General features: G+C 50.9%; 1 protein-coding gene across 1 annotated transcript; it reads left to right on the top strand.

Annotated features, from left to right (window-relative positions):
* The first annotated feature begins 8,254 nt into the window (after positions 1-8,254).
* LOC124521720 (T-cell surface glycoprotein CD1e, membrane-associated-like) lies at positions 8,255-11,720 on the top strand. Its single transcript, XM_047092793.1, has 6 exons — positions 8,255-8,390; positions 8,657-8,953; positions 9,568-9,846; positions 10,064-10,342; positions 10,762-10,855; positions 10,980-11,720. The coding sequence occupies exons 1-6, from the start codon at positions 8,255-8,257 to the stop codon at positions 11,152-11,154; spliced, it is 1,260 nt and encodes a 419-aa protein (XP_046948749.1). The 3' UTR covers positions 11,155-11,720.

Here is an 11,720-nt window from a genome sequence, read left to right as displayed (position 1 = left end):
TCGTGAGATCAAGCCCTGCATCAGGCTTTGTGCTGAGTGTGAAACCTAAGATTATCTCTCTCTGTCCTTGCCCCCCACTAACATGCTCTCTTTCTCTTTCTCTCTAAAATATAAATAAATAGGGGCGCCTGGGTGGCTCAACTGGTCAAGCATCTAACTTCAGCTCAGATCACGACCTTGTGGATTGTGAGTTTGAGCCCCGCATAGGGCTCTCAGTGCAGAGCCCACTGCGGATCCTCTGTCACCCTCTCTCTCTACCCCTCCCTGCTCTCTCTTGCTCTCAAAAGTGAAAAAACATTAAAAAAAACCCACTAAAACAGGGGCGCCTGGGTGGCTCAGTCGGTTAATCGTCCGACTTTGGCTCAGGTCGTGATCTCATGGTTTGTGAGTTTGAGCCCCGCGTCGGGCTCTGTGCTGATGGCTCGGGGGCCTGGAGCCTGTTTCGGATTGTGTCTCCCTCTCTCTCTGCCCCTCCCCACCTTGTGCTCTGTCTCTCTATGTCTCTCAAAAAAATAAATAAATGTAAAATAAAATAAAATAGCACTAAAACAATAAAAATACAAAAATAAGAATAAATAAATGAATGAAATTTTGTCATTGGAAGTGTCATGAGCCTACTGAGAAGTATCAGTTGTCCTGGCTGGAGATGGTCAGAGAAGCAGGAACGAAAGCAGGGTCACGAAAAACCAGCTTTATGCAATGGTCACTCTGTCTTCTACTCTACTTGACTAACTGTGCAGGGGGTGAAGAAATAGTCGTCGTTAGCTATAGAGTATGAGATATCATGAACGTGGTGGTGGGGATGGAGAAATATAGGATGTTGTGGTGATGAATCCTCCAGACTCCTTAAATGAAGCACTGTGGTTACTGATTAAGTCTGGGGGTGATGTGGGGGGGGGTGTCTGGATCCAACAGCCAAGAAAGAATTCTTGAAGACCTCTTTGGAGCAGAAAGGTGATTTTATTAAAGTACAGGGACAGGACCCTTGGGCGGAAAGAGCTGCACTGGGGTTGTGAAGAGTGTGGTTATATACTGTGGAGCTGGGGGAGGGAGAGGCCAAAGGGAAGCCTCCAGAGGACTTTCTTCTGCTAAAGAGGACTCATAGGATGCCAGGGGCGTTGCTATTATCAGGCTAAGGTTGTTTTCCCTCTAGGAAGGCATTAACATTACGACAGTAGGAGCTTCCTGGAGAAATGTTACGCTCTGCATTTGCCACAAGTATTTGTCAACGGGCTGCAGGTCAGAAGGAAATTTAACTTCACCTGCCATTTCCTTCTAGCCTTTGTTCCCACATCACTATGGAGGGGAGGGTGATGTTGGGGCTCTAGGAAACCGAGTCTATAAGTTCCAGGAGATTCGGCTATTGATAAGATTGCCTTTTTCTTGTCATTTACTAAGACATTTGCAAACTGATGGCGTCTCCTGCATGACTGTGATCTCTGTCAGTTAACCATTTGTTTTCTTTCCTCTCCTTTGTTCTTGGGCAGCTGGGAGTGCCCGAGGAATGTCATGTGTATCCCGCCTGACGGGGAGGGTGTGCTAGCTCGCGCTTTGCCTTCAGCCTGCCTTATGGTCCCCCATCAGTTCCCATGCCTGTCTTCAGGGGGCTCCAGTTTGGGCTGAACAGTGGCAGGATTCAGGATTCAGATGTGAGGGGAAGGTCTGGTTGTTCTGTGAGCTGGACACCTTTGAATCATTGAAAGCCATAGCGATGTGGATAAAAACTGCAAAATCTCACTCACTTTGTACTTTAGACCCTAAAACTGCACTTTCCAGAGTGAAATCAGATAACGTGGCATCCTAGATAGCACAGAGCAGAACACGGCCATTGTGAAAGCAGTTCTATTAGAGACCACTGCTGTAAGATGCGCTTGGCATAACCTAAGACTTCTTAAGATGCATCAATAGAATGCAACTGAACGTGCGGAGAAAGATTTCCATTTGAAGTGAGCACTTGGAGGGCCTCACGGTGTACTGTCCTTTGGAGCGTGTGAGCCCAGTTCGTGTCAATGGCCACCACTGTCTTGGCACATGACAGGTGGTGGCCGAGGGAGACGGGGCTGAGGAGCTTGCACCCAGGTTTTCAAAATGTGGGGGCTACACGGACACATTGGTGAGCTCACAGAAAATCACCACCATGCTCTTGGGAGACCTGAAGGCACAACACCAAGAGGTAAGGGCAGTGATCTGAGCCATGTGGATGAATACGGCCAGGGTCCTTTTCATGTCCTTTTAACTGCGGTTACCTGAGACAATGTCAGCTTCCTCAGTTCATGTGAATGGAATTGCTATCTAGGGGACTCTCTTTGACAAAGAAGCAGACTCAGAGAGAAAATGTCCCTGGGCTTTAGAATTAGATTAGGGAGGAAAAGAGCTGTAAGCTATAAACCTCCTGGAAATTAGCCATCGGAAGGAGCTGGCTGTGTAGGCAGCTAGAAGATTAAGCGTTTGCTGATACATTATAGGTAAAGAAGTCTCAGGAAAGGCTTAGCTAAGTGACCATCTAGGGCAGTCTACACCCTGGTCCACCTTCCTCTTGTAGCTGGGACGGAAAGGCAGCCCCTCAGGATGGAAAGATGAGATTTTGTTACACAAAACTGTGGGTGGCGACAGACATCAGTAAGAATTGATGTTATTTTATACCTTCTGTCAACGTTTTCTTAAGTTTGCATTGCTGATTCCAAAATCACTGAAGTTGTAAATCAGACTTCTTTGCAGGAAAAACAGGAAGGTCATCAGATGTTGGCAGAGTTTCCAGAGTAGATTTAACATTTCCACAAATGTATTCCCAAATACTATTTTAAATCAGTTCTAGGTGATTCCCGCTGCTGCCCTCCAACCATTTTCTTACTTAGGAAGATTAATTTGTCTAGAGCCACATCTTATGGCTTCAAGGGAATGTTTCAGTTTGGGCAAGAAGGTTAACAAAAGGGATCTGGGAGTTTGAGGGACAGACAGAAGTGTAGGAGGGGAAATTTCTTCTTAAAAGGGACCTGGCCACAAACAGTAAGTGTTTTTAGTCAAAAACTGTGGTTACACACTAAGGAAATTTTGTCAAGCGAGGAGGAAATAATTATACCATTTTATGTAGCCCCAAAATAAAATTAATGTTAGATATTTTTCCTGCGGAACTTATCTCCTGCATGATTTCAATTTAGAGGAAATCTCCTTGATAGTTTTGTTAACTGTTGTTGGATTGCTAACAGGAATTTACTTCTGCTATGCTCGGTCCATTGTTGTGACTTGTGGATTTGGTAACCCTCAAATTGCAGACTGGTTTGTGGTTATTTTCACCCATGTAATTGATGAGGTTCTGGAGTGGTGGTGGGGCCCCGAGCTGAGGGCCAACAAAGAATTCCTGAGATGTCCGTGGTGCAAAAAAGGTGATTTTATTAAAGTATGGGGACAGGACCCCTGGGCGGGAAGGGCTGCACTGGGGTTGTGAGGAGTGAGTAGTTACCTACTATGGAGTTGGGGGAAAGAAATGCCAAAGGGAGGCCTCCAGAAGGACCTTCATCTGCTAAAGAGGACTCTTACGATGCCCGGGGCCTTGCTGTGGTCAAGCTAAGGTTGGTTTCCCTCTAGTGAGGCATTAACATTAAGACCAGAAGGGGTTCCTGGAGAAATGTTACCCTCTGCATTTGCCACAAGTATTTGTCAATGGGCTGCAGGTCCTAAAGAAATTTAATTTCGCCTGCCATTTCCTTCTTGCCTTTGTTCCCCACAACACTATGGAGGGGAGGGTGATGTTGGGGCTCCAGGGAACCGAGTCTGTAAGTTCTTGGAGATTTGGCTATTGATACGATCGCCTTTTTCTTGTAATTTACTAAGATATTTGGGAACTGATGGAGACTCCTGTCCCCCATGGCCTCTGTCAGCTAACCATTTTCCCCCCTTTCCTTTGTTCTTGGGCAGCTGGGAGAGCCTGAGGAATGTCACAAATCCCTCCTGGGGGTGGGGGGGCGGCTAGCTTGTGCTTTGCCCTCAGCTTGCCTTATGCTCCCTCATCATAACTGTGAGTTCCAGTGGGATATTGAAATTGTTTTATCTCTAACTTATTTTTGCTTCATTTTACTTTGTAAGTGATCCTAAAATCCCTCAAATTAGTACAGTTACTCATAACACGGGTGGTTGGCATGTCATTCTAACCTCTCAGATGTAGATTTATTTGTATGAGTCTTTTTATTCACACTAAACTCTACCAGTACAAGGAGGTGATAACTTGCTTTCCTGCTCTTTTTTTATTTTTAATTTTTTTTAATGTTTACTTTTGAGAGAGAGAGAGAGAGAGTGAGCAGGGGAGTGGCAGAGAGAGGGGAGACACAGAATCTGAAGCGGGCTCCAGGCTCCGAGCTTTCAGCATAGAGCTCGATGCGGGGCTCGAACCCAGGAAGTGTGAGATCTTGACCTGAGCCAAAGTCGGCCGCTTGACTGATTGAGCCATCCAGGCGCCCCAAGACTTAAAAGATCTTCTAAGACACAGATAATAACACTCATTAAATTTAACTTCAAGATATAATTTGAAAGAGGGACAGATTTCTAGACATCTACACCTCTTCGGATGGCGGCACATGGTCAGCAGGTTTTGTGAGGTCCGAAACCGCCCCGTGCAACAAGGCACACGCTGTGAGCCACCCCAGCACCTGCGTCCCGAGCCTCAGTCTCCACATGCCCCAGACCGAACTGTGCACCTCCACATGGTCCGTCACACCTGCGTCGTCTGCCTTCGTGAATGGCACTATCTCCCTCCTCCCAATCACATCCCCGGTTTGGTTAATCCTGTCACCCCCAGGCTATCTCTATTATCCCCACGCCTCTCCATACTCACTCTTCCTGCCTGTGTCACTGACATCCTCTGCCATCGTGGTGGCCTCAGGCCCTGATACACTCTCCTGTGACTCTCATTGGGGTTTAGGGAATTTTCCTAAATGCCATTCAACCACATCCCTGTCGCATTCAAAATCCTTCCCTTGCTGGAGAAACAACACAGATCTTCAGTGAGGCACACGTCATAGGGGCTTACCAACCAACGACTGCTGGCTTGGCTCCTTTTGCCCTTTGGTGCCCAAGCTGTAGTACCCACCTGTCTCATGGAACACGTTTCTATACATCTGTGTTGACGCTAACTTTCTAGTACGTGCTACTGTGTGGTAAGGCAAATACGCTCTTCATTACTGTTTAGCAGAAATATGTAGGCTCTTACACTTAAAAAAATTTTTTTTAATGTTTATTTTATTTTTGAGAGAGAGAGACACACACACACAGAGTGTGAGTGGGGGAGGGTCAGAGAGAGAGGGAGACACAGAATCCAAAGCAGGCTCCGGGCTCCGAGCTGTCAGCACAGAGCCCAAGGCGGGGCTCGAACTCACAAACTGTGAAATCATGACCTGAGCCGAAGTTGGCCGTTTAATCGATTGAGCCACCCAGGTGCCCCTAGGAGCTTACATTTTTATTTTTTATTTTTTTTTTAAATTTTTTTTTCAACGTTTATTTATTTTTGGGACAGAGAGAGACAGAGCATGAACGGGGGAGGGGCAGAGAGAGAGGGAGACACAGAATCGGAAACAGGCTCCAGGCTCTGAGCCATCAGCCCAGAGCCTGACGCGGGGCTCGAACTCCCGGACCGCGAGATCGTGACCTGGCTGAAGTCGGACGCTTAACCGACTGCGCCACCCAGGCGCCCCAATTTTTTAAGATAAAATGTATTAAAATTTGTTTAATGTCTATTTATTTTGGTGGGGCGGTGGGGGGTGGGGGAGACGGAGGGGCAGAGAGAGTGAGAGAAAGAGAATCCCAGTGCGGGACTCAAACTCACGAACCGTGAGATCATGACCTGAGCTGAAAGCAAGGGTGGGACACTTACCCGGCTAAGCCACCCAGACACCCCTACGATAAAATTTAAAATGAACTTGTCAGATCCACCTGACTTTCCATAGAACGAGGAGGCTGCTACTCAGATTACACCCCACCAATTTCCACTTTGCTGCGTTTGTGACGCAACAGATCTTCGGGGTTCTTGAAAGAACAAAGGAGCTGCTGATGGGGGGTCTAGTTACCCTTGTCCCCAAAGAGCTTGTGCGGTGCCCCTGCGCCTCCCCGGGCAGACACGTGGCTCTGCTAAGAGAGCAGGTCCTGGGTCACTGTCCTACGACCAAGTGCTTCTCCAGCAGGAAGGCTCAAGAAAGCTGGTGTTAGGAATTCTCTGTCAAGTACGATCAAGTCCTGTGTTAGTTACCACATTTTGCAGACACGTTCTTCCAGGTGTGTTGTGTTTCTTCCGCGTGTGTCTTAGGCTTGGCACGTTGAACCCCTTTCTCTTGCTTTCTTTTTCAAAGGACTTTCAAGTTTCTCTTCGGAAGCTGGGCCTTTTCAGCATTTTCCAGCATGATAATGGATTTATGTGTCTTCTCCTTACATACATTTTTTCAACATTTTAAGTGTCTCGGGACTAGGAGCTAAGAGTTCGTGCTCCCTGCCACTCGACGCAATCTAGTTTCCCATAAATGTCATGATTTCCCCAACTTTTCTGACTCCATTTTGCATTGTGCTCTTGGCCAATAAGATATGATTTGAAATAAGCCTGTTTCCCTCTTTCTTTTCATCTCTCTGTCCCGGTTTTGGTGAGGTAATATGGAACTTGATCCTTTGATTATTACCAACTTTTTTTCTGAAATATTCCACGGAGGTGTTAAGTTTTGCAATCACGTTTTAAGCAATTATTTAAAGTTCAGTATATATTTTTAACACACTTTGACACTGGTATGTCTTGCATGATTTCTTGGGTTTTCCATTCAGGTTGATTGTGGTTTTACTCAGACAACTGGTTTTATGAAAGGAGTATGTGGCATATTTTTTGCGTTTTTGAGTGTTCAAATATGGGTTAACTTTGGCCTTGTCAGAGAATGGTAATTTACCTCAGTAAAAAAAAAAAAACTTTTGGGTGATCTTATTACCTCAGAGTTCTGAAGTATTTCCCCGTGGCCTTGCGTGTGACGTATCTGAAGCCAGGACGAGTCTTCTATGAAAGTAGCAAGCATTTTGTCTGAAACTTTGCCAGATTTTTCTTCACCCTTAGAATTCAGAAATAATACCAGGATGAAAGGGTGTGTGTGTGGGGGTGGGGGGCCTTTTCCAATCATTGGCGACTATTCTCTGGTCCTCTCTATAAGAAAAGTAGAGCTTTTAGGTTGCGTTTGTTTTGTTTCCTCCAAAGGACTTCTATCTCCAACATCTTTGTGCCTGGCACATTTCTTGGCCCCAGCTGTGCTCTGACACAAAGTCAGTTGACGAATATAGGAAAACCAAACAGAGGAACAGAATTCCAACTGCCTCCAGGCTGCCCCAGCAAACATCAATGCAGGCAACAAAAACAGAGACCGCACACGGTAGTCAATTCTCCCAGTAACACGCCAGGCCCCTAGCGTTCCTTCCCTGCTCTCGTCAGACTCCTCCCAGGGATCACCAGTGCTCCCAGGCCATGAGCTGAGAGCCCTTCACACCCAGAGTGAGGCTTGCCACAGACCTGTAGACTAATCTGGAGTGTGGGAGGGCTCCAAGGCCCCTGTGTGTTCCCTCCAGACCCACTCACTCCCCAGTGCCTAGGGCAAGCCCACCCTCAGACCCCCGTCAACAGCCACCGATGGTCTGATGGCGGAAGCTGAGCACGAGGGCCTTCTCTTAGGTTATTGGGTCGCCTGCATTGGCACTGATGCCCCTCTTCATGGTGGTGGTACAGCTGCACCCGAGGTGCCCTGTGTCTTCTGACAGTGGCTTGAGAAGAGCGGAAGGTGGAGACAGAAAGGGAGAGCGGGCAGGGCAGCAAGAGGGGCGAGAGCAGACTGGAGAGGGGAAACCGGGGTTAATAGAAGATGGGGGTCGGGGGTCATGAAGAGGGAGAAGCTGCAGCCGCAGGACAAGGGGCTGAAGGCCACGGCCGCTCAGATCACCTGCCATGCCCTCTCTCCACAGGGGTGGGGGGGGGGGACACACAGAGCCCAAGTGTGGACTGGGTTTCTGCAAGGCCAGAAAGGTCTACGTTCTCCAGCGGGACCACAGGCTGCAGCCTGGAGTCCCGTGACGGTGGCTGTGCCCAGGGGTGGGGAACTCGGGGAGAAAAATCTGGAAGCCAGAGAGTGGCAGAGAGGGAGGGGAAATGAGAGCCCCGTGGGCCCACAGTGGGGAGGCGGGAGGGTTTCTCTGACAGGGAAGTGGGCAGAGGGTGAGGGTTGCCTGTGCGGGCGGCAGGGGAAGTCAGATGAAGGCGGGAGGGCCTGGAGGGCAGCGCCACCCGGGTCCTGCTGAGGCATCCTTCTCCTTCCGCGCCGCAATGCTGCTCCCGCTGCTCCTGACTTTCCAGGGACTTCTTCTCCACCATGCAGCAGCCACCGGGGGTAGGAAGGGCCCTGGGAAGATCCCGGGGCCCGGGGGCTGCAGGGTGACCTTCGGGGGGGCCCTGCGGGTGGGGCTTGTGCTCCCACAAGATGCCCTGGGCGTCGCGTGCCAGGCTGGCTCCTGACACCTTCTGTTGCCCCACCTCGCTCTCTCCTTCTGGTTTTGGGGAGGGCTGGCTGGCCCGGGGAGCGGCTGGGGTAAGGGAGTGCGTGCCATCCGTGCAACGGTCTCCATCCCTCCCCCCCATCCCCATCCGCATCCCCAGCGTCCCAGGCCCCCCGTCCCCCTGGTCCGGCCGCAGAGGAGCCGCTGTCCTTCCACGTACTCCAGGCCTCCTCGTTTGCCAACCACAGCTGGGCACACTCGCAGGGCTCGGGCTGGCTGGGCGACGTGCAGACGCACGGCTGGGACACGGCCTTGGACACCATCCGCTTCCTGTGGCCCTGGTCGCGGGGGAACTTCAGCACCCAGGAGCTGAACAACCTCCAGAGCCTGTTCCGGCTCTACTTCCACGGCTTCACCATTGAGGTTCAGGCCTTTGCACACGAGTTCCAGTTTGAATGTGAGTTCGGGGTTCCCAGCTGGGATTTGCCTCAAGGCTCCGGCCCCCTTGCAGAGGGGCTCCGACCTCCTCCGACCTTCCAGACTTGTTCCCTATCCCTGCCCCCTCCCCCGGGGGGTGTGGGGGGGCTCATGCTCTCCCTTCTGTGCCCCCCCAGCATATGCACCTGACGCCTTGCAAGGACACAGCCCGTCCCACCACCGCACACACCTTTGTGTTCTGCTTCCTTGGATGGCTGTCTCCTTGTGATCTTCTGCCCTACACCCCTCCCATCCCCACCCCCCACCCTCAGAAGACTTTCCCAGCCAGAACTCTGCCCTCTTTTCTCTCTGGCCTGAGAGTCCACCAGGCCCGGGTGTATCTAACCCCTTCCAAGTGAGCCCTCCCAGCCCAGCCCCCAACTTCCAGCACCTTCCCATCAGGCACCTGCATGTTCGTCCTTCCTCAAGACCTTCTCACCTTCACGTTTTCTTCCCACGACTGCCCTCCCTTCCCCGACCCAACTGATTCCCCAGCAGATTCCCCTTCCCTTGAATCCCTTTACTTCTAGACGGCTTACGCTTCCTCCCTGGGACGCTTTCCACATAGGTTCTGTCCTCCTTGTCCACCCCCAGACCCCTTCGAGCTCCAGGTGTTAGCTGGCTGTACATGGCGCGCTGGGAAGCCCTCGGGAAGCTTCTTCAACGGGGCCTATCAAGGCTCAGACTTCCTGAGTTTCCAAGGAAACTCCTGGCAGCCATCTCCAGGAGCGGGGAGTCGGGCTCAGAAGGTCTGTGCCGTGCTCAACCGCTACCGAGATATCAAGGAGATCGTGCTGAGCCTTCTCAGCCACACCTGCCCCCGGTTTCTGGCGGGAATCCTTGAAGCAGGGAAGTCCGAGCTGGGACGACAAGGTGAGCATCCCCAGCGCTTAGAGCTTCCTATGGGACTTTGCACTCTTTACCGTCCCTTCGAAACGTATGGCAAGAGGCTAGAGAGTGGGCCATGTGGGGTTCAGGTTGTTTCCCAGACGAGAGAAGGAAGTGATCAGTCCACCTGCTACGACCACTGAGTCGCTCAGCTCGGTCCCAGGTGCCCCCTAAGAGCCACGTCTCCTTGTCTTCTCTCTAGTGAAGCCCGAGGCCTGGCTGTCCACTGGCCCCAGTCCCGGTCCTGGCCGTCTGCTCCTTGTGTGCCATGTGTCCGGCTTCCACCCGAAGCCCGTGTGGGTCATGTGGATGCGGGGTGACCAGGAGCAACGGGGCACCCGGCGAGGCGACGTCCTGCCCCACGCTGACGACACGTGGTATCTTCGGGTGACCCTGGACGTGGCGGCCGGGCAGGCGGCCGGTCTGTCTTGCCGAGTCAAGCACAGCAGCCTAGGAGGCCGGGACATAATCATCCACTGGGGTGAGAAGGAGCCGGGGCCTGGCTGGGAAGTGACAGTCGTCCCCGGGTCCTGGGGCCGCTGAGTGAGGTGCTTGGGAGACAGGTGGGGATGCCACGCACAAGAGAACAGAAGCAGGAGGATGGATCCAAACACGGGCAGAGAAAGGCTGCTGTTAAATTCCAAGCAAAATGGAAGTAGAGAATTTGAGGCACTAAAGAGACAAAGAAGGACCTGGCGATTTGGGGGAAGAGATGTGGCAGGACGGTGGGGGCACAGACGTAGGAGGAGCTGAGTTGAGAGCTCCAGAAAATGCAGAGGGAAGTTTCAGGAAGGACCGCGCCCCCGCGGCCCCGTGGAATGAGTGGCATCCACGGTGGCCGCTGCATAGAGAACCTCGAGGCCTGCGACTGACTGACGTCCTTGTTTTACCCCCAACGAGGTGGAGAATGGGCCCCGTTGACACTGACGTGTCTCGCCGTGCTGGTCACCCTGCCCCTGCTGCTGGTCCTGTGCTCCCGGCTTAAAAAGCTCAGGTGAACCTCTTCTTCTCCTGCTGTCTCGTCCTCTTCTTGTCAACCCATTCTTCTTGCCCCCATCTTCCCCTCTTTCTCTCGGATTTCCCTTCATCGGGATCAATACCCTCTTCCTGTCCTACAGCTCAAATGGGAAAGCCGTGGCGCCCGGTGCACCCAGTCCTGACTCCGCCGCAGCGGCCAGCGCCTGGGGACCCGGAACTTCTGGACGCCAGCTCCACGTGCCCCGGGAATCCTGGATCAAGAACAGACTTTTCAAGAAACTGAAAGCAAGCCTAAACCCACTCTGGCAACGTTAGCTTTCCCTCCCACAGAAAACCCGTTTCTGCTGCTTCTTATGCATGGTTCATACCTATAAACAAAGCATAATTTTGATTAAAAAAGGCTTATTGTGGCGGGCATCTTGACCCCTTCACAAATCTTTATTTTATTTTATGTTTTGCTTTTTCCTGTCTGCCAGCAATATCTTTTTCTTCATTGGCCGTGTCTTCATTGCTTTGGATTCTTTGAACTCTAATTGAGAAGCTTCTTTCTCATAGAAGTTTCCCTAGATTGCCCAATTGAAAGATCTTCCAAGATTGGAAAGATGGACCCAAATACGTTCATCTCTTCCTGCTCTGAACAGTGATTACTGAGGCTTTTGCTTTTCTGTTTTTTTGTTTTTTTTTCTCAGTTGCTTGAAAGCAGGATACAGGTGTTTGTACTGGTACCTGTGACCAAAATTCAGGGCCTGCTCCGTGGGCGTTGCAGTCTTGAAATCCTTAGTAAAACTTGGAGAGACTGTATTTTCATTTTGTACTGGCCCCACAAATCATGTATCTGGTTTAGAGCAAGATGTTTGTCAGTAAATGTTGATTGAAATGAA

The sequence above is a fragment of the Lynx rufus genome, unplaced genomic scaffold (assembly GCF_022079265.1).
Source record: "Lynx rufus isolate CCGP_SWC_20201006 ecotype Redwood Valley unplaced genomic scaffold, mLynRuf1.p SCAF_31, whole genome shotgun sequence".
Taxonomy (NCBI): Eukaryota; Metazoa; Chordata; class Mammalia; order Carnivora; family Felidae; genus Lynx; species Lynx rufus.
This window is presented reverse-complemented; position numbering and strand designations above follow the sequence as displayed.

Bases quoted from the DNA above. Each gene is read 5' to 3' on its own strand.
- LOC124521720 (XM_047092793.1), top strand. From the start codon at position 8,255: ATGAAGGCGGGAGGGCCTGGAGGGCAGCGCCACCCGGGTCCTGCTGAG. The intron at 8,391-8,656 runs GTAGGAAGGGCC...CCGCATCCCCAG, and splicing joins CCATGCAGCAGCCACCGGGG to CGTCCCAGGCCCCCCGTCCC. The intron at 9,847-10,063 runs GTGAGCATCCCC...TCTTCTCTCTAG, and splicing joins GTCCGAGCTGGGACGACAAG to TGAAGCCCGAGGCCTGGCTG.